The sequence below is a fragment of the Clupea harengus genome, chromosome 4 (genome assembly GCF_900700415.2).
Source record: "Clupea harengus chromosome 4, Ch_v2.0.2, whole genome shotgun sequence".
NCBI classification, from domain to species: Eukaryota; Metazoa; Chordata; class Actinopteri; order Clupeiformes; family Clupeidae; genus Clupea; species Clupea harengus.
The window spans coordinates 2,406,180-2,426,737 of record NC_045155.1 but is presented as its reverse complement, the minus strand read 5'-3'; the positions used below and the strand labels follow the sequence as shown (position 1 = coordinate 2,426,737).

At 42.8% G+C, this 20,558-nt stretch overlaps 2 protein-coding genes across 4 annotated transcripts; one reads left to right on the top strand and one right to left on the bottom strand.

Moving 5' to 3' along the window:
* The first annotated feature begins 2,063 nt into the window (after positions 1-2,063).
* On the top strand, positions 2,064-4,425 carry tac3a (tachykinin precursor 3a). 2 transcript variants are annotated; one of them, XM_031565785.2, is made up of 7 exons: positions 2,064-2,299; positions 3,000-3,140; positions 3,234-3,333; positions 3,461-3,490; positions 3,636-3,686; positions 3,871-3,940; positions 4,315-4,333. In XM_031565785.2, the coding sequence occupies exons 2-7, from the start codon at positions 3,039-3,041 to the stop codon at positions 4,331-4,333; spliced, it is 372 nt and encodes a 123-aa protein (XP_031421645.1). In that variant the 5' UTR covers positions 2,064-2,299; positions 3,000-3,038. The 2 variants fall into 2 exon arrangements, with proteins under 2 accessions (XP_031421645.1, XP_042563519.1); XM_042707585.1 differs by lacking the exon at positions 2,064-2,299 and having other exon boundaries at positions 2,794-3,140; positions 3,636-3,688; positions 3,874-3,940; positions 4,315-4,425.
* Positions 4,426-7,409: 2,984 nt separating this feature from the next.
* On the bottom strand, positions 7,410-14,440 carry c1galt1a (core 1 synthase, glycoprotein-N-acetylgalactosamine 3-beta-galactosyltransferase, 1a). Of its 2 annotated transcripts, none has more exons than XM_031565776.2 (4): positions 13,856-14,440; positions 12,517-12,810; positions 9,237-9,901; positions 7,410-8,310 (listed from the first exon to the last, which is right to left on the bottom strand). In XM_031565776.2, the coding sequence occupies exons 2-4, from the start codon at positions 12,758-12,760 to the stop codon at positions 8,080-8,082; spliced, it is 1,140 nt and encodes a 379-aa protein (XP_031421636.1). In that variant the 5' UTR covers positions 12,761-12,810; positions 13,856-14,440; the 3' UTR covers positions 7,410-8,079. The 2 variants fall into 2 exon arrangements, with proteins under 2 accessions (XP_031421636.1, XP_031421635.1); XM_031565775.2 differs by having other exon boundaries at positions 13,980-14,439.
* Positions 14,441-20,558: the final 6,118 nt, after the last annotated feature.

Sequence of the window (20,558 nt, the reverse complement as noted above, 5' to 3'; positions counted from 1 at the left end):
TGACGCACCCCTGAGCCTGTGTTTTGGTGACTTCCCCTCATCGCCACATGGAAGTCTCAACCTAATCCTCATTGAAGTCTGAGGTCCGCACCCAGAGCATGCTGGAAATAAACAGCCCGCGGTGGCCCTGGCTCAGGGAGGGGGGACACCCACCGGCTCCTCTCTGATAGAGCTGCAGGATGTGGCTCTTTGATTGCGGGAGAGGGGGCTGTTATTAATTATAGAAAAAAAAGCAATTAATTGATTTTTCTCTCTCTCCTCCACGGGCGTTAGATCCTCTGTCCCTCCACTCACATCGAGTGCTGCGACGCAGGGAGCAGGAAGGGCCATATTTGGGCGCTGGCGCTCATGACTAAGTCATACAGGTGTTGCCAGTGCCGTGGTAACCTTTGGGGAGATGGTGCTCTGGGGCTGGTGCCTGCCCTTTGTTGTCTGACACATGCCTTCATCAAGAGGGACGTACCCCTGCCGAGGACCAGCGTTTATGCATGCCCAGGAGATGGGGCCTGAAGCCACGCTCAAAGACCGGAATTAAGCACTTGCTGAAATATTCATGCGGCACGCAACGGTTTGATGCCACACATTTGTGAAAGTGTATTGAAGTCGCATTTGATTGTCAGTGTTCGGTGGCACTTTGTAAGTACTCTTGGCAGTTTGGAGTTTCTTTCATACCTGACTGAATTTTTTTGTATGCATTGGTTTCCTGTACTTATTGGATTCTGAAGGCCAAACATAGGGACAATAACGGCTTTGAAACTATTTATTTATTGAATACGCTGTTGAAACTAAATATAAACAAAACACAACAAGCATCACTCACTTCAGTAATGAATTAATTAATATGCATCTCACTTTGTTTGTGTGCGTATGAGCAGTTAATCCTGTCACATGACAGTGGCAGGTTGGTCAAGGCTGGTTGCCTTCCATCAGTCTTGGTTATCAGAGATCACACGGAAAAGTGCCCCCAATCTGCAGCCTAATGCCCATCAAGGTATAGCTCATCCTCCCGGTCCCTTGCAGCTTCAAATCAAACACTCAGATATTCCAATTAATTTATGTTGCTGGGCAAAGTGTCAAGTGGGTGTGCTGTCACGTCTTAAGGGAAACACGGGAGATTGTCCATTGAGATATCTGTGATGGCTGTCAGAATGATTTAGGTGGATATTTAGAAGTGAGAAAAGCTATTTTCCCTGGGTGTAGTGTGTAGGACCAGGAATGCAACACCCAATCATCTTTCAATCAGGATGAGACTGTGCTGTGTTCTTACTACTGAATTCAGAATTGTTCAATCCCTGATGAAAATGTTTTTCTCTGATGTGAGTTTCCCATGACTGTGCTTAGAAATGGCATGCATAATGACTAGACATACTAAATAAGAACACTGTTATATGTTTTGTTTGTTGAGTTTATTAAATCAGTGAAGATTGTAACGGTTATGATGCCCATGAGTGACACAGAGTCTGACTATGTCTTACAGTGATAATGATGATGATGATGGCAGGGGTGATTATGTGTAACGCAATTGGCCTTTCCACCTTCCCTGGGTGGACCTTGACAGATGGATGCCCCTGCTAATCAACTCTGCATGTGGCCTGTCAAATGGCTCCTCAAGACGGCCATGTATGCTTTGAAACACAGATCCAGATGCTATCTTTCAAATTACCCCCCTCAAAAGATTACATTGTCACCAGTGTCTGGAAAATCAGCTGTCCACAAGGGCAAAGAACACAACAAGAACCTACTTAGCTCAAAAAAGGACAGTGCAAATAGATTAACTGCAGATGTCAACAAAGCTGACATTTGGAAAAGCTGGACTGATATTGTACCAGAGTGTTAAATGATCCAAAAAGAAGAGGACATATGCCTGTTCTGAGGCTGAATTGTTCAGACACATCTACAGTTCCCCACCAATACTAAAGTTACACAATGTAAGTATAAAGTTATGCATAATAGATTTAAAAAAGTGACATGAAAATAATTATTAAAATACCATGTGTGTCATCGTTTAATCAGCACTACGAAGTTCTCCTTTTAAGGGGAAGGCGAACACCTTTGATGTCAAGACTGTGACTGCGTGGTCAGTGATGACGGTGGGCATAACCACAAACCTCAAACCACACCTACACCACAACGTCTGATTGGACTTACGCAGATCCTCGACTCTCATTTAACAATAAGGGGTGATACACCTCTTTCCTTCAACGGACTCGCTCTATTCCAGTCAGGATTAGAGCACTGAACTTCGCCAAAGCGCCCAGCTCTCCACTGGATCCAGTTTTCCAAAGTATCATCAACTCAGGTAGGCTACAGTTCATAAATGCGCACTGATTTGACATTTTCATCCGACAAGCCGTCGTAATTTCTTCACATTTCTGGTTGATTTCGCGCTAAATAGTCTGCGATGTTGCATACTTGAGGTAGTACAAGTATGTCACCTGAACGATCCATAATGTATCCATTGTAGCGCAAAGCAAGTTCTGACTTGTTGTTCCTTTGTCCACATATAACTTATTGGAATTTATTCCAGAATAATTACTTATTTATTTGGTCTGTATTTTAACTGATTGTAATTTTAGAGACATTCTTATTTTACGCTCAAAGCAATAGCTTCGGGAAGAAGTTATTAGTGCAGAAAAGATATCTTCTGAAAATCCTAAAGTAAACTTGTATACACGTTAACAGTTCCACTTATGATAGAGATGTGGACATTAATGTCCGTTGAATTCCGTTCCATAAAACCTGTTTTGGCTAATCGTTCTGACGTTGCCTATTGAGCGCGCATCAGACACCTGCGTCAATAGCAATAACAAAGTGCTGAAATCAGATTTATTTTGTGATCAAGTTAATATTAGCAAATATGCAATAGGGAAATGAAATGTATCACATTAATCCAAATGCTTTTTTTTTTTTACCAGTTCTTTTTGTTGGTCTGTCAACTGAGTGGAAGATGCTCTTACCACTGACACCTTTCGATTCCCTTTCTGTGCTCTGTGGCTTAGTTTTAGGTTTTCCGTTATATTGTGGGTACCCATTTGAAGATGATCCGAGGATTACTGTTGGTGGTATTTGTTCTCGTCACCGAACCCTCCTTTGGTCAGTCAAGCTGCATAGAGGTAGAGGCTCAGAGATCGAGTTCTGATGTAAGTTCTGTGAACGACATTTCTTTACTGTATTTTACGAAGTTGTGAGTGTTTTCCAGTAAGACTATAATGACGAGACCACTTACTCTACAGAACGCTCCAAGTATTCGGAACCCTCCGCGGGAGTTACTGAAGAGGTATAACGACCTAGACTATGACAGCTTCGTTGGTCTAATGGGGCGCAGAAGCACCGGTGAGTGTCTCTTTTAATGGTCAGAAAATAAAGGGGTAGGCTACGGCAGTGTGCCAGCAACACGTTTGAAGTGCGTTACATAATAGGACAATAAGGAAAGCGTTTTAATGTATTTTTCCTTCTCTAGATCTCGAAGAAATACCGTCCCCAGTCAAAAGTAAGATGTTTCAAGCTTTGTCAGAATGATTAAATCAATCATGTGCTTCGCTGGAGGCACCCGTCTGATCGTCTCTAACAGACAGAAATCGACTTATCTGGGTGGGCGCGTGTGTCTTACGTGTAATGTTTTTTTTATTACTCAGGAGAAATGCATGATATCTTTGTTGGACTAATGGGTCGCAGAAGTTCGACACGGGTAGGTACAGAGTTGCTATCACTTGGTACGAGTAATCTGATTAATTAGGCCTACTTACATTACTGGGAAATCCCTGATGCTATATGCTTATTAATAAACCTATTGTTAATATAATGTATCATATTTCATGGGGAAATACTCATTCACAAAAGAGTTGGTTCGTCAGTAACTGTCTGCATTTACAGGCACTGGGCGTCCCTGGAGAAAGGAGTACCCAGGAACAAGAGGCATCTTCAACAAATGCAAGCTGAGGTGAGCGATGGTGGCCGTTTTATGAAAGGTATAAATTCCGGCCACAATTCCGGCACAGTCTTCTGCCTTGTTTTGCTCCTCACTTCAACCTGGAGGTTCATTTGTTTCCTGGTAGACTGGAACAATCATCTTCATTAGGACCATGTGAGGTAGTGCATTATATAAAAGATGATTTCCCTTGATAATGACATTAGTTTATCTTCCTTGTAAACGTTCGTTAACAACTTAATGAGGATTTTAGTGTGCCTAAGTGAAGCACACTCCCACATTAAAAAGAGGAACTTGAATTAGCTTACACAAAAATGTAATATCTCTTGCCGATGTTTTAATTGCAAATTGTTTAAAAAATATTGGACTGTGCTATTCTTTTGTAGGTTTCGTCGTGGATTATAGTCATGCTTCTACTGCCAAGGGATCATCTTCGATACTTCATCTTTTCAGGCTTTCGTGTAAAAAGACAAATTATTTCTTCTACAGAAACACTGCAAAGGCATACCTTTATATGTAATTAAGAGAAAGATGATTTATACATTGAAACATGGAGTTTTGCTGTGACAAACCAACATAGTTTGTATATTTGCAGATATGGCCTCCAATTGCTGTTTGCATTTAATTTGTTATATTTATTTACCACTGTTATAATTAATTTCTCAGACTTACTCTGAATTTGCCTATTTTTTGTAAATAAACACTATTTAATTTACTTTTGTGGTTATTAACACAAACTGTGGGTGTAGGCCTTAACTCTGTAGTGCACAACATCCTTCATCGTTAACATTGAAACCACCAGAACACAGCCAGAGGTGACTGTAATAATTTGTAACAATCAAATGTTGTCCTTCCAGCTATGTGAGCATATTAAACCATGTCTATCTCCTAGGGCACTTCCACGAGACGAGTGGATAAGGAAAGAATTAGTCTTTTGGGGCCATACTGGACTTAGGGCACTTGGTGACAAGAGTACATGTCTGAGGACAACTAGTTGAGATTTTGGCAGTGGATTTTACGGAGATTTTGCACTGTCTCACCCCAGCAACAGTAGGGAGCCATTCACCAGTTCAGTTTCCAGTCATGACTCAATGTTGCTACTGTGAGCTCCACCTGCAGGTGCCAGATAGTTTTTGAAATGTTAAAAACTCAAGTTTCCACCCACGTTTAAACTAAAATATCTCACGGTCGTCCCTAGATGAGAAAAGGAAAAGAATGACAATGACATTCTGTGCCCTTCACACGTGTATGGTGCCGTTTATGTTACGTTCATTTCATAGCGAATATAGTCTGCTGTCAAGCTTTAATCTATATTCAAATCTCCGGTTGAGTCCAGCCAACCTTCAGCTGTCGTCAACAGTAACCATCGCTAATGGAAGATAAACACCCGCCTGTCCCCATTAAGATAACAAGATCTCATTCAGCAGTGACCTCTGACCTCTGTCTAGACAATGCCCATAATACTGTAAGAGCAGATGACTCTCTGCCCACCGCTGCCCAGGACACAGGTCAATAAAACTAAAAGCTGGAGGACAGATATTGGCGTCATGACCACTTAAATCAGTTTTTTTCCCCCACCAGTAAAATAATGTGGCATAGATTCAATATTGTCATTAATAATAAACATCATGTTTTCCCTGCAAGGTGAACTGCGGCAGGAAAAGGTACGATAAGTAGGTATCCACAATGCACTTTATGTGTACTCAAAACGCTTGTAACAAAGTCATAATGCCATAATTCTTAAGTGATGCCAACATCATCATTATTACTCCCATATGAATGCAAGTTCCAACATATTTGTTATGAAGACAATAACACAGCTTATAATTGTTTAACAAAATCAATATGCATATCAATATGTTACTCTATTTGTTTAATTGATTTGATGGCGGGATCCATCATGTATCATGTATCCACCAGTCCAATTACTGTAGTTGACAGTAAGAGAATTTTGACTCAATCAGGAGACTTCAGTTCAGATGATTGGGTCTGTTATGCTGCACTGCCAGTTTCTTGTACACTTAACGAAGCTAAACAGCTCCCCTTTAGGACACCTGAAGAAATGTTATCAGAAACAGTTACAGTTTTTCCTGAATGATAACACCCTATACAGGGCTCAAAAGATTTGCCTTTTCCTCATAACTGTAAACACTATTCACACATTTTTCAAAGTGTATACTTTATGCTCATTTAGTAAACACATGCAATCAATGAAATAAACTCAAGGCATCACCATATGAACTCAATGTTTTCATGGTGGAATTACTGTTCATGTTTAAATTATTAACACATTAATCAGAATTTGCAGAATCAATAAAATAAGGGACAATGGTGTGCCAATATGGTTTGAAACAATGGCTATCATACAATACTGTGATCCTGATGCAGACCACAGTATTAAGTCATTACTGTATTGCGAATGCTGAGTCATTTCATTTATGTATTTACACTATGTTGTATTTTCCTTATACTGTCTGTCAATTACCATGTATTTGCTTGCTAAAGACAAAACATTACAACAAATGTGCACTCCTTGTTGTCAGTGTGACATTACTATATATATATATATAAACCTTGCATTATTTGTTTCTGTGAGGGTAATCTGTATGCCAAAATAATGTAGATTGCCCCAAAAATACCACTTTCTGGGGAAAAAAATACCTTTTTGGTAGAAATGCGTACTGGGCAATCTGGGAAAAACTGCAGATGGCTCGGTAGTTGCAAAGCCAGTAGTCAGTGCAAAGACCGTTATCATGGTGAAGTATTATCTGCCCGAAAGAAAAATGTAGCATCTGTTACCATTACCTTTTTTCCTCCAGACATATAAGCCAAAGACAGGCGAGGTAACAATACCGACCACTACTGAAATGATTCCAGAGGGTCGTTAAGACTCTATGGTGACAGCTGGTGTAAGTAATTGAAACAGCTTAATTTATGACTCAATTGAGAAATTCTCAACTAAATGATCTCAGAGTTCAAATAATGACACAAAGTCTCATAGCCTAATGCACCCATAGCCTGGATGCCAGACGAACTTAGCCACGCCCACAAACATTTAGGTCGGGAAGTTCGGTCTGGTGTCGCTCCGTTGGGGAGAAACTATCTCCTCACAAAAATCTGTGAGGAGATAGATAGACCAATCAAATTGTCAGGGCGGGCTTTATACGATGATGGACAGATGATCAACCCTAACATAATCAACCACGTCACCAAAGAGCTTTGGGGTGAATTCGTTTTCAACAAACATGGCTGCCGTTGGAGAGCTGAAATGTGGAAATTCGAGTCTGTTTTAGAAGACATTGACAGCACATTCATTTTGAAAGAGGAACAGATAAACGCGACAAGGCATTTGTCGATCGAAAAGATGTTTTTGCCGTCCTTCCTACGGGATCCGGTAAAAGTTTAATGTATCAGCTGGCCCCATGGTCTACGTTATGGTCATACTACGTTGCTCTGATTGGTTCTAGATATATCCAATTGAGCGAAGAGGCATTTTTTTCCCTGGTTCGGTTGAAACACGCCCCATAATTACAGCCCAACGGAGCGGTATCAGACTCATATTCTGACTAGAATTATGAGTATGACATCGTCAGGCTAATGCACCCATGCTCTAAGGGCTGAAATCCACTGCGATCCACTGTTCACCTTCATGTGAACTCTCCTGTTTTCCCTGCAAGTAGTTCAAATGGCTGATTGGCTTTAAAGAAAAGAAAAGAAAAGAAATGACAACACACTTTCAGCTCTCGAGGACATCGTCACATTCAGTGCAAACAGCCATTCAGCTCTGCACAGGCATAGGACCTCCCACACACCATGGAAGCTGCACTGTTTACATTCCTGTTCCTCTCCAACATCAGCGCCTTTGTACACCTACTCATTACAAATTCCCTTTCAAATGCATTGCAAAAAACCACACACTCTCTCTCTCACACACACACACACACACACACACACACACACACACACACACACACACACACACACACACACACACACACACACACACATTAAGACTTTCCCCAGGGGAGGTCACTGCTTGGGGCTGGTGTTCACAGGCACAGTCCTGTTGTCACTGCGGTGCTCGGCCATTGCTCCTTCGGCCACCGACAGCCCATCTGCCTGTGGCCCTGGCTGCCCCTGAGTGGTGCCGTTCACCGGGCTTGGCCTCTTTTCCACAGGCGGTCCTCGATGCCAGGGTTCACCGCCGCAGCCGCCGCCTGCTCAGTCTGGGTCGACCCGATCAGCCCCTCAGGCACAGGGGGCCGGTAGCGGGGCCGGTAGCCGTAGGGGCGCAGGTGGTAGGCATAGTACTCCAGAATGTACATCAGCACGTTGTCCACATAGTGGAAAGACACGGCCAAGTCTGAACAGCACTGAGGACCCTGCAGAGAGAAAGAGTCAGACAGACAGAGGGTCACAAAAAGGTAGCTGTTAAAACGGCGTTCGATTTCAAAACCTCTCCCTGGCAAACAAGAGGAGCTGCCTCACAGCGCTTCACTCAGTGTAAGAAACACTTCGCTGATACGCTGAGAGAACAGCATATTCAGGCTTACCTTTTCTTGTGCTTACATAACTTTCCTTTCTGTGTACATGATTCCTGACTCATTTAAGAGGCGGTGTTATCACTTTGAGTGGCAGAGCACAATGCGCTAATAATCAAAGTGCAAAATGCTGCCTGAAATTGTTGAAAGCAAAGGCAATCATTGCTGTCTATCCCTGCAATCAAATAAGACAGTGAAGAGCGCCATTGTATACATAATTATCTGACACGCCTTTCACTCTCAACATTATCGCTATTTACATAATACATTCATGTCCTGCCATTCATGCTTGAGGCTATGATAGGACACAGACGATATTGGGTATTTATCCATTATACCACACAAATGCCATACAGATGGGTCCTCATCCAGTGTAAAAGTGTATGAGAGTTGCGATCTGATTAATGTCCTTCGGCCTTCCCCAGGGACCACAATCTATGTCATCAGGTAATTAAGCGGCACACAATGGCTTCGTTCTGATGTGAAGATGATAGCCACGTACAAAAGTGCTGAAGTAAGGTGTGAGCTGGCGGCACAAGCTTTCATTTTCACTGCTGACTAGAGAGTACACCAGCTTCAGAACCAGTTCTTACTTCTGCACACTTTCAAATTTCACTTTCCAATACACAATGTCTGATAAACATCATCAAGGCCAATGGAAATAAAATGTACGCTGCCTGCAGTGGCGCCTTGGAGTTCAAAAGATACATTCACAAGCAGTTTGCTGCATCACAAGAAAAAAAACCTCGATGAGACGTATGACTTGCCTCCACAATGGTGTAATAGCAGTAGTTCCAGTACCAGAAGCTTTTGGGGAACGACCCCGTCAGGTGGTGCTCGGGGACGAATGGATGGAATGTCTCCCGGTGCAGCGTGTCCCTGGAGTCCCCCGCCAGGACGCCCATCTTCTCCATGCACTGGCCCAGGGCCAGATCTTCCACGGAGGTGGTGTGGGTGCACACCTTGGTGCGGAAGCCCTCCACGAAACGCCGCAGGGCCTCCTTGCTCAGGATGTAGCCCGCTCCCCCGCTCATGTAGCCCTGCTTGGCGTACGGCTTGAACCGCTTCCCGAAGTAGATGGGCTCCTCGGCCGTGTGGTTGGACAGGATCCAGCGCAGGTTGTCCACCACCACGAAGGTGTCGTCGTCGGCCTTCAGGAACCAGTCGGCGTCGTCGGCGTGGTTCTTCAGGACGTAGTGGAAAGCACGGATGGTCTTCCAGTAGAGCTGGTCGCGGCCCTCTCCGGTGCCAAGGCCAACGGCTGGGAGGTCCGGATCGTCCACGGAGCTCATGAAGAGCACCACGTTACAGTGGCGGCTCCACGTGGCTTTCACGTGACGAGCCTTCGTCTGCAGGTTGCTGGGCCCCGTCATCACCCAGCACAGAATACGAACTTTCTTATAGAGCTCGTCTGCGACGAGGCTGTCTTCGCCTGAATGTAGAAATGAAAACCAGTATGAAGGCTGTAATGTCACTGAATGTGGTATAACTGGGTTTTGTGTGTGAGTGTTTATGGGTGTTCTCAGTTTGTACACATAGAAGTATTTAGAACTTCACTCACACTAATAACCATATTCAAAGAAAATGAGTGAGCGAACACCCTTTAACTTCAAAGCGCAAATTAACAACATGTGCAACAAAAACAAATAATCACAATAACACAAGGCTCGAATGATAGCTTGTCTTTGCAAAAAACAAGTTCCCTAATGAAACTGCAACCACTGCAATGCCCCACTTCATGAGTTGTTTGTCCTTTCAATCTCGGTCCATTACTCCTGTTTACCATTTAAACTACACTACATTTGCCTCACTTGAAGAGGACCTATTGTGGTATTCTGCTTTTTCCTTTTTTTTGTGTTTTCTAGCTTTTTGTGCATGCAAACGGTCTACAAAGCCCAAAGTACATGCCAGAGGTAGTAACTGTCTCTCACAGAAACCACTTTTCTCAGGTGCCTGAAATGCCTTGCTGTAATTCCAGCACTTTTCTTTTGTCACAAGATAACGCAATCTCGTAACACAGTCCTATTGCCAACCTAGCGTTGGCACGCCCTCACACAACACACAGCAACTTCTGGAGGCCAGGAAGAGTTTGTCTGTGACGGGAAATCTACACGTCAGTGTTTGAAATTCATTTTTTACCACTGTTCCAAACATTTTACTGTGTGCCCGGCATTTCACAAAGGACTGCTTGTGCAGTTCGATGCTGTATTTTTTTGCAGCTCTTACACCTGAAGTATGCATTGTTATTTGTGGATTTGTGACGTTTAAAACAAACAAGGTAGCTACTACGAGTGTTCATGTGTGGATTTGTTGGCTGTAGCTAAGCCGTAGATCTTATTGTTACAATGGTTTTGCCAATTATCAGTCTAATCAATTTTAAACCTTCCTCAATCATAAACTTCAGATGATGTATTATCATTGATAAATCTATCAAGTAATTCTGTATTGTTTTAAAGCAGTACTTTGCTTAAGAAATGATCATCAAAAGTCCGGTAGTTTTAACTTTAGTTCTGTGCGACGGGCATGAAGTTCTCTGCAGCCGAAAGAACTCGGCATAATACAGGTATATATTTTGGGTGCACTTACATTTGTTTCTATGCTTATGTGTGGTCTGCTGATTTCACAGGGTACCATATTGTTTAGCGTTGCAGATATTGACTGTTTTTTAGCACGCTGGGTTCGTAGAGAGGGATGGCTTAAAGACACAGGAGCTCTAAAAAAAAGCATTTCAGACAGAGGGTGAATAGATATAATGTGTATAAAAAATGTTTAAAATTAACGGAACATTAAAAGCATGTAGATCTATTCTATTAGATCTAAAAACCAAATTATGAACATTGAAAATGAGCATAACAGGTCATCTTCAAGAAAATGCAGGCTGCCCTGTCATCTTGGTTTTGCTGTTTCACTGGCAGTGTAATATTCAAACACTCAAAACACACACACACGCATAATCATCATTATCATCAGTGACATGAGTTTATCTTTAATCAATATGGGTATTTCTGTTTCTCCTAAGAGGAACATGAAACAAACCTGACCAGACATGTGCTGCTAGCAGAATGCCTCAGCTGCTCCTTCATAAGCTTTGGCCTTGGGTCTGTTGTTAGTTGCTAAAGAATCTCTGGTGCCATTTCTGCCACTACTGAAAGCTGGGCCCCGTTCAGTGACTTGGCCTGCAGTCGAATAGTCTTTTTTGCTTAGGAAGGCTCCTAAGTGAGTGAAATGACCCGGAAGTATCTAAGTGGCAGCCATGAGGAGAGCTGCTCGAATTCTCAAAATGCTTAAGAAAGGTGCAGTACTGCCACGTCTTAAGGCTACCTGTGATACGGATTGCAAAACTATTCCAGTTGCCTACATGACAAGGTTTGAGGAGTATGACGAGTTTGTTTACCTTATGAGGGGTATGCTTAATTTGAGTGTTAACTGTACATTCCACAAAACAAAGATCAGAAACATCAAACACTCATTTCAGTGTCCATTATATTCCCTTTCTTAACTTATTTTGCTGTAGGTTGTAGGTGCCTGGCATCGAGACTTCATTGCATGATATCTCAACTTGAACTTCCCACTCGCTTGAGAAATGGGCGATGTTTACGCTAAGGCGGCGAGTTATGGGCGATTTTTAAGGCAATACTACGGGGCTACCGGCCCAGTAGTAAAAACGCAAATGGTCTTTGTTCTCGCGGCTTGAGGCCTCAGGCCATTAGCCTCGGTTGGGCCGCAGACAGCCCTAGATGCCACTGGCCCAATAGTGAAAACGCAAATGGTCTTTGTTCTCGCGGCTTGAGGCCTCAGGCCATTAGCCTCGGTTGGGCCGCAGACAGCCCTAGATGCCACTGGCCCAATAGTGAAAACGCAAATGGTCTTTGTTCTCGCGGCTTGAGGCCTCAGGCCATTAGCCTCGGTTGGGCCGCAGACAGCCCTAGATGCCACTGGCCCAATAGTGAAATTACGGCTTTTCATTCAGCAGCCTCATAACTGTGACATGAGTGTTGTTGTGCGTATGTGGAAATGATCTGAGTAGCACGCCACAGCACTATGTACCTTTTTCTTGTGTCTGTCTCAGGTTGATGAGAGCCGCTCCGTCCATCTTCCACTCTGCCCTGCTGCCGCTGCCGCTGCCTGGCACTGCATCTCCAGCCTCTGCCCCCCTGCCCTGGGTCCCTCTGTGCCGTACGAAACTCCGCTCAAACCACACCTGACGCAGGAAGAAGTACAGCGTACAGGAGCCCAAGACGAAGCCCAGGAAGAAGGCACATCGAGAGCTGTGGCTCTTCATGACCCCCATTTTCACGTCCACTTTCTCCCTCAGACTCTCAGCTTACAGTCACTGCATGCCTTCAGAGAAAAGGAGTAGAAACATTTGAAAGCAAGTAGGACACAGCAGGCCTGCACTTCTAACTAGGTGTAACACAATGAGATTCCATCTGGCTTTTGAGATTATATTATTTAAACGATGGGTGTGAACGGTGGTTGTGCCCACACAGCTCTCAGCACACTGGGTGTTATCCTCATTAGCAATAGTCCTATTTGACTTTGTCACATGATCTTCAATTCGGAACACAAAAAAAAAACAGGAACGCTGATTTAGTCATAGAGATTATAGGGACTAATATGATTTCGTTGCAATTGACATCCAGGTTATATTCAGTATATTCCTTAAATTTCATCCAATTTCATGCAAGTTTTGAACTACTGGGTTAATTATTTACCAATACGACCTCCGATTAGGGGTAAAAGGTGCACTTTGGTATTACTGGACCCTAACAATTCTACAATATACCAGTACGTAGAACAAGGCTAAGCACTTTTAAGAGTGTTATCTGGCTAGCTCAGGTCACTAATACATCTACAGGGTATTTAGAAGTTCACCCAGGGTACGGGACAGGGTTTTCTTTGTAGTGTAGACTCTGAATTAGCATGCATGAAGCTGTGGTATTATCACACATTTTACAACACATAAATGTAGCCTTCCTGTTTTCATCAAAGTAGCCTGGCATCGAAGAAAGCCCACGTTCATGCATTTTCCAAAATCTATTGGTATCAATATGCTTTCCTCCAAAGTATTTGGTCGTAGCCTACATGCAAAATTAAACGTTTTCAAAATCATGTCAAAATAAAAGGAAATTTTACGTACACGTAAACGTACACCTGTGATACATAGTTGCACTGTTGCAGTTACTACTCTATACACCTATGCTTAGGCTAGAGCTGATCTTACAACCCAAAGTGTTACTATTGGGCTACGTATCTCAGAGAAGGGTTTATTCATTGTCCTTTTTCGCAGCGTTTTGTTTGGTCTGAATCTATTTTAAATTTCGAAATAATCTGACATTGGCTACACACGCTCTAAATGAGTTGGCGGGTAGGCGTCCCATCTTACCTTAAATGTTGCTGTCAGTTGGCTATCTGCCGACACTTCACGTGCAGTTACCTCGACACAACGCACCAGTTGAAGTCCCTAGAGCTAATTCGCTGGAGATAGGAGAATTCGTCAGGTGACCTACCGTATCGGGTTGACCGTACGTGGTTTCAAACAGCGATATAGAGGGTCCAGGCTTTGTACAGGTCAATACGAGAAGTTGGCATTGCATCCGCGTTAATTTCGCTGGTTTCTCTCTACATAGGATGGGCCGTTGAACCGGTAAAACCCGGGCCCTACCTACATTTGAACATAAAACATGTGAAAACATTAACAAATGCGGATGCATCGGTAGCCACATATGTCATACACTGCTTCCTTTTTTTCAGCATGGGAACAAACAGTGTAAGGGGAGATAACGGAATGTCAGACACATCAGCCAATCAAATGGTTCTCTTTCTATGAGGTGGGCGTAATCTATCGGCAACGTCATCCACCAGAACCTCAGCTCGTACTGCACACAGATAAAGTAGATACCGCGTTTGCGCTCTGACGTACGTCTGCGTGGTCGCCATATTGGAGCGGTCATGAGATGCAGTGTAATGATTAAAAATCTACAAAATCGACTGTAAATCGGTTAAATCTGAACAGATTTTCAGGCAATTTAGTTTGTATCATCTAGGACATACATGCTCCGATCTATGACTAGGCAACATCAAGTGTAAATTATTTAGAATTTCAGCTTTTGTGATGGACAAGAAAAGTCATTCCAAGGAATAGAAACCATAGACAGGACAACACCAGGGTGGTTAAGCCAAGGACCAAGATCATCAGCATTGGAAAATGACAGAGTAGTAATCTTAGACTCTGGCCCCATATCTCAGCTTTCCATGGAGGCCAGTGTTCTCTTAGATCCTGGGGCTTCAATTAATGTTGCATGCAAACCTCTGCCCACTATTGATGAGATACTCAATTGAACTGGATTTAATGGTCAGGTCACAGCATACAGAAAGTCAGTTCAAGTCTCTTTACAGTTCACGCCTCAAGATCCGCCTATCTGGGTTACATTTGGGTTCGGACCCTGTCAGGAGAGGGGTCTGTAATAGGCATTGATATTCTCCATCAAATGGAGACTAAAATGATCCTTGATGTGAATGAAATTGATTCTCCCCTCTCCCCTCTTCTTGTGAGCCCTCCCCCTTCGCAGAGGTAAAGGCGATCCCACTGTCGCATCTGTCGCATCCCCAGCTGACGCTGTCCCATCCCCCATCCCCCAACGCTAATTGTCAAACATTTCCCTGGCACCCTCTCTGGGCCAAGAGTAAGGCAGACGTTGGCAACTGTGATAAAGCCCGTTGACGTAAACCGGCCCCATGCATAGCCTAGTAAGACAATACCCTCTGAAGTGTGGGGCACAGACTGCAAGTGCCTATATTGTTAAGGAGCTCGAACAATAGGGCGCAGTCATGTTGTTCCACCCCCACAAACAGCCCGATATGGCCATTTAGGAAATCAGACGGATCATACCCATTGCCAATTGATTGACACTGTTTGTGGTGAATTGTGGTGAATCCCTTAATTATTTTAACAAATCTAATGGCTTCTATCCTGTGCCTATCACTCCTTCATCAGTCCCCAGATTGTCTTTCACTGTCAGTGGCTGGCTGCCTCAGAGTGACACAGGGACACAGTCTATTCTTACGGCCCTGTTTGGAAGAAGAGGGGACACTTGACGACTGTGCAGACACCTATTAGTCACCTATTAGTCACGCCAGCAAAATCATGACTCTTATGTCAGCAATAGGCTTCTACCTCCTCACTTAAATTACATTGAGACCTACGTGGTGAGCTTCTTCATGGCGTAATGAGATTTCAGGTACCAGCGGTAGGTCGCACACTCTGCTCTGATAGGTGGACACAGCCAAGGACGGATTATGAAACCATGGGCCCCTGGGCCTGACATGTAAAAGGCCCTCTCACCCCTTCGTGCGGGCCGGCAAAAATTGTGCGCTCGCAAAACATTACTTAAATGTAATGACATTTTTTTTCAACATCACAATAACTAAATTCACCTGTACCTCAACAGGATTTACAGCGCACATACACGTTTTCTAACACAGCGCATGTACACTCAATTTAAGCCAACAGCAAATTAACAAAATACACAAATAAGAGATGCATAACTGCAACTTCATGCAGAGGCTCTGGCTTAGGGGCCCCCTACGGTAGGCCCGTTCGGTAATCCATCCCTGGACACAGCCATAATGTTCCATTGCATGTTTACCCTATAGATGATGTCCCATATTGTTTCATTAGAACACCTCGCCTCGGGCCTGATTTGAACACCTCGCCTCGGGCCTGATTTGAACACCTCACCTCGGGCCTGATTTTGATGTCCCAAACTGCAAGGGAGACACTGTGCCTCTGTTTGATTCGCAACCAGGGCCCCTCCCTCCCTGCACTTACGTAGTGTGCAATGACAAGGCCTATGGGGAATGGCCGTCAGTTGGGAGTGACGTACATTTTCCCCCTCTTCCCGCCTCTCCCTGGGACACACCTACAAACACTCCTCCAAGGCTGGCCCATCACCCCACTGTATCCTCCCCATGGCTGACTGGTTTTTAAACTATAACACTTCAATGTTACTTTAGTCATTATCTTGCCCATATGCTGGATGCTGAACTCCCTGCAGAGCACGCTGGAATAAATCTCCAAGAAACCTTTGACTTGCCTATCTGGTCCATTGTTCAGAAGTCAGTTCATTATATGTTCATCACTACGTCAAATACGTTTTAAAAATCGCCACTTGGAAATAGTGTTATTAATGCTATTTGTGAACACTTGATTATTATTATTATTATTATTATTATTAATAAAACTTAAATGATTAAGTCACTTGAATTAAAATGATTTGGCCCTTTTTCAAAATGCTTCTATGTCTTTAGATAGATAGATAGATAGATAGATAGATGGATACTTTATGAATCCCGAAGGAAATTTTAGAAGACTCACTCAGGGAAAATGTCAGGACTACTGGGGGAAGAGGACCCAAATGCACGACATAGGAGACGGACACAAAGCAAGGCAATCCACAAAAACACAGGAAAAAAAACTAAAAGCAGGGAAGTAGTAGCAGACAGATAATGCACAGAACAAATAGGCAGTTCACCAGAAAACACAAACAGGCATAAGCTTTGACAAAGCCGTGGTCAGAGCAAACTAGGAACACAGCTACTGAATGAGTACATGAAACGTGATGATCTCACAAAGAAGCACAGACCGAGCAGCAGGATATAAATAGGAGGGGTAATACAAATCAAGATGGGGGAAGCGGTGAGGATCAAAATTGGCGGGAAACAGAACAATGGCAGGAAATTGGGGTTGGGGCAACAAACACACGGTAACCAAAACAAACGGAATCAAAACATAATGTCACAACGTCACAGAGCACATGGAACAAAGTAACACAATGGTCAAGAGAGTGGCCAAGACAGAAAGTCCCAGCTTTAACCCTGACCGAATATTACAGTATCCTGACTACAAACACCAGCAGAATATACAATGTGTATTTTGTTCTAAGGATTCCCCTCCTATGATCATCTGAGTCCAGTCTGGACCCTCATTGAGCCAGCGACATCAAGGATGTTACAGGCAACAAGGGCCACAGGATTCTCTGCCTGTCAGGGTTTTTGGACCGCAATACCCTTTATGACCACGTGGGGCCCTCAGTGTTCCCGTTTGCCTGTCACATGTGTGTTCTTGTCTTTATGGTTTCATTGAGTTCACCTGTGCCTTGTTTGCCAGTCATTAATTTATAAGCCACCTGATCTTTTGTGTTTTTGCTGAGTCTTGATTTGACACCCTGTAGTTCATGTTGTGTGAGGTTTGATCTGAGAATCCCTGCTCTAGATACCTGTTACCTTTTGTTCTTGAGATCTTTTTTTGTTACCTGTTTTTGGATACCCTTATTTGAAACTGTTTAATTGCCCAGACTGTATTTTTAATTGTCTGGATGTATTTTTAGTTTGTTGTCCTGACTTTGTGGAAGCTTCTGCCTGACTCAAGTAAAGACACTTTTTGATCCAATCCAGGCAAAACCTCTCTCTGTATCTCAGGCTATCACCTCCATGTAGCACAGTGGTAGGCAGTCCGTCTGTCTATCTCAGGGAGCATCAATCAGTTATTCACTGTGGCCTGTCTCCTCTCCAATTACCAGAACGGACCTCTGGTCAAAAAGTGGAGAGTAGAAATCTGAGGATGCAGTTTGCCACACTGTACACTTGAGTACACAGAGTTGAAACACTGTCAGTTAGTTGATTCGTATGACATGTATATGACATTTACTATAAAATAAATATCTTTGGTTTTAGACTGTTGGTCAGACAAAAGAAGACATTTAAAAGATATCCCTTTGAGATTTAGCGATTTGTAATTAAGATATTGGAGTTAGATGTAATAAGATACAAGAAAAAGAAATAAAAATCAGACAGAATGATTGAAAGAAAGAGAGAGAGAGATCGAAAGTGAATGAGAGAGAGAGAAATAGAATACATGAAAGAGATGGGGAACTTAAATATTAAGCTAGAGAGAACGAAAGAGCGTGAATGAAATACAGTGAGTGAGTGAGTAAGAGAAAGCTGACATGAAACGGAAAAAATAGATTGTGAGTTGATGGATAGAGTGATAGAAAATAGAAATGGGAAGAAGAGTCTGGGTAAAGAGTGAAGTGAGTAAAGATGGAAAAAAGAAAAAGAAATGGAGTGATACAGAGAGATGGAGTGTAAGAATACATTTAGAGGGATAGATAACTGGAAAGATACAGAGATGGAAGGAAAATTGAGTACAGTATGGAAGGTGTCTCCTATGTCCTAGTTATACAGGGATAGGGACGGAGATAAATTGTATTAGTTTTTCTTTAATATCATAAAAAGTATAACGTTCAGAAAAATGAAAAATACTCAGATGACGTGTCCTTTACAAGACCTACCCGACAAAAGTTTGTACTAACTTTCTGCGTTAAGTTGAATCAATCGCCAAAAAAGGAACAAAGAATAAGAAGCCTCTGGAAAACTTTGCACTTTTTTAGCAAGCCACGAACCAATGGCAAATGTCTAGCTTGGATGTGTTTCATATGACTGTTAGGCACTAGGCCTAAATGATCTTCCATCGTCATAAGTTTTGTCACAAGCTTTCTCTCCATTCCAAGTATCCTGACGTGTTACACGTTGCATTTAAACAGCTAATTTGTTCCATATTTACATACTGATCACATATTCGTTTTTGAGTTATGGTTGTAAAAGAAATACAAATAAATGCATGAAAAAAAATTCTATGGTGTTCTTCCACCTGAGTTGAGTGTGTTCAGTCACACATTAACTTATCGAGGTAAGGAATGTTCTACATTTATGGCAGTTTTAGTTTCATTTATTCTACATAGAAATATTATGAATTGATGTACACACAGACTACGGAGTCATAATGTTGTCTGATGACTAATTCATTTATTACAGACTAATAGGCTACCATAATTAGTCCAACATAATATTTAAGCTAATTTTAGCTAGTGTTAAAGCCACCATCAAGCAATTTAGCCCACACATCTAGAATGTGGCTTAAAAATGGTTATTATTGTTCTACCTGAGATTATGTCAGGGAAACTTCAACATGAAATTTTGGCATCACAGTTTATTCTCGTGACAAAATTTAGATACAGTCTGGATAGTTCATGATTGAGTTCAAAGTTTACGATGCCACTAAATTCCTCATTGACATCATGTGCTGATCACGCAAATCAACGTGTTCTCTTCATCTAACAGATGCCCTCCTGTGTTTCCTTGCTGTCATTACTAATGTTACATTACAATACATCTGCATGATGTACCTCAGTCCACCAGAGGTCGCTCTTTTGCATATTTCCAGGTCCCATTCTGTGGAATGTAATGCTGGAAGAGACCAACCCCTTCTTGACTTGGGCTTTACGTTTACCAGCGGAGAAAATGGAAGGGAGTCTTTGGGTGTAATGTAAGCGCAACGTCTGTCAGGATGGAATGAGATGGAGGAATAGAAATGTAGTGTAGGTGTTTGAGTACCGTGGGCCCACTAGAGACCAGTGTCGGGTATAATGGCTGCTCTTTTCTCACAATGACTCACAGACATTAAACTCAGGCAAAGAAAAAAACAACACAGTTGTCTACTGTTGTCCCTTTATCGTCTCTCATTTGACAATAACATACTTGGTTTTTAGACACAAAAAAGTAATTGTAATGAATAATACACACAAAAGACTTTTATTGCATTATGTCAACGGAGATAGTCAATACATACACAAATTAGGCATTACAGCCTGCAACTAGTTTCAGGCTGACACAGAGTGCCAAAAGGCAGGGGCGGCCCTAGCATATTTGGCGCTCTAGGCGAGCTTCACTCCTGGCGCCCCCCCCCCCCCCTCACACGTTTTTTCCCCACGAAAACGGAATTGCAACTTTCAAACGCTATTTTGCTCTGTAAGACTGCGTTTCTTTCACATAAACACAACAATGATCGCGACGATGAACAAACATTAATTCAAGAACAAATCACTGAGAAAATGTCACGCCTGTGCTGGACTACGCTCCGGCCACGCCCCCTGTTCAACTGTTTATGGACACACACACACCTCCACGTCATCTTCCCACTCGCCTGCAAATAACGTTTTCTTAGTCTTCTAAAAGTGAATCTAAAATGA

Excerpts from the sequence above, each read along its gene's own strand:
- tac3a (XM_031565785.2), top strand. The coding sequence starts at position 3,039 with ATGATCCGAGGATTACTGTTGGTGGTATTTGTTCTCGTCACCGAACCC. Across the intron at positions 3,141-3,233 it reads CTCAGAGATCGAGTTCTGAT|AACGCTCCAAGTATTCGGAA; the intron begins GTAAGTTCTGTG and ends CTTACTCTACAG. Across the intron at positions 3,687-3,870 it reads GGGTCGCAGAAGTTCGACAC|CAGGCACTGGGCGTCCCTGG; the intron begins GGGTAGGTACAG and ends TGTCTGCATTTA.
- c1galt1a (XM_031565776.2), bottom strand. The coding sequence starts at position 12,760 with ATGGGGGTCATGAAGAGCCACAGCTCTCGATGTGCCTTCTTCCTGGGC. Across the intron at positions 9,902-12,516 it reads GAGACAGACACAAGAAAAAG|GCGAAGACAGCCTCGTCGCA; the intron begins GTACATAGTGCT and ends TTCTACATTCAG. Across the intron at positions 8,311-9,236 it reads GCTATTACACCATTGTGGAG|GGTCCTCAGTGCTGTTCAGA; the intron begins GCAAGTCATACG and ends TTCTCTCTGCAG.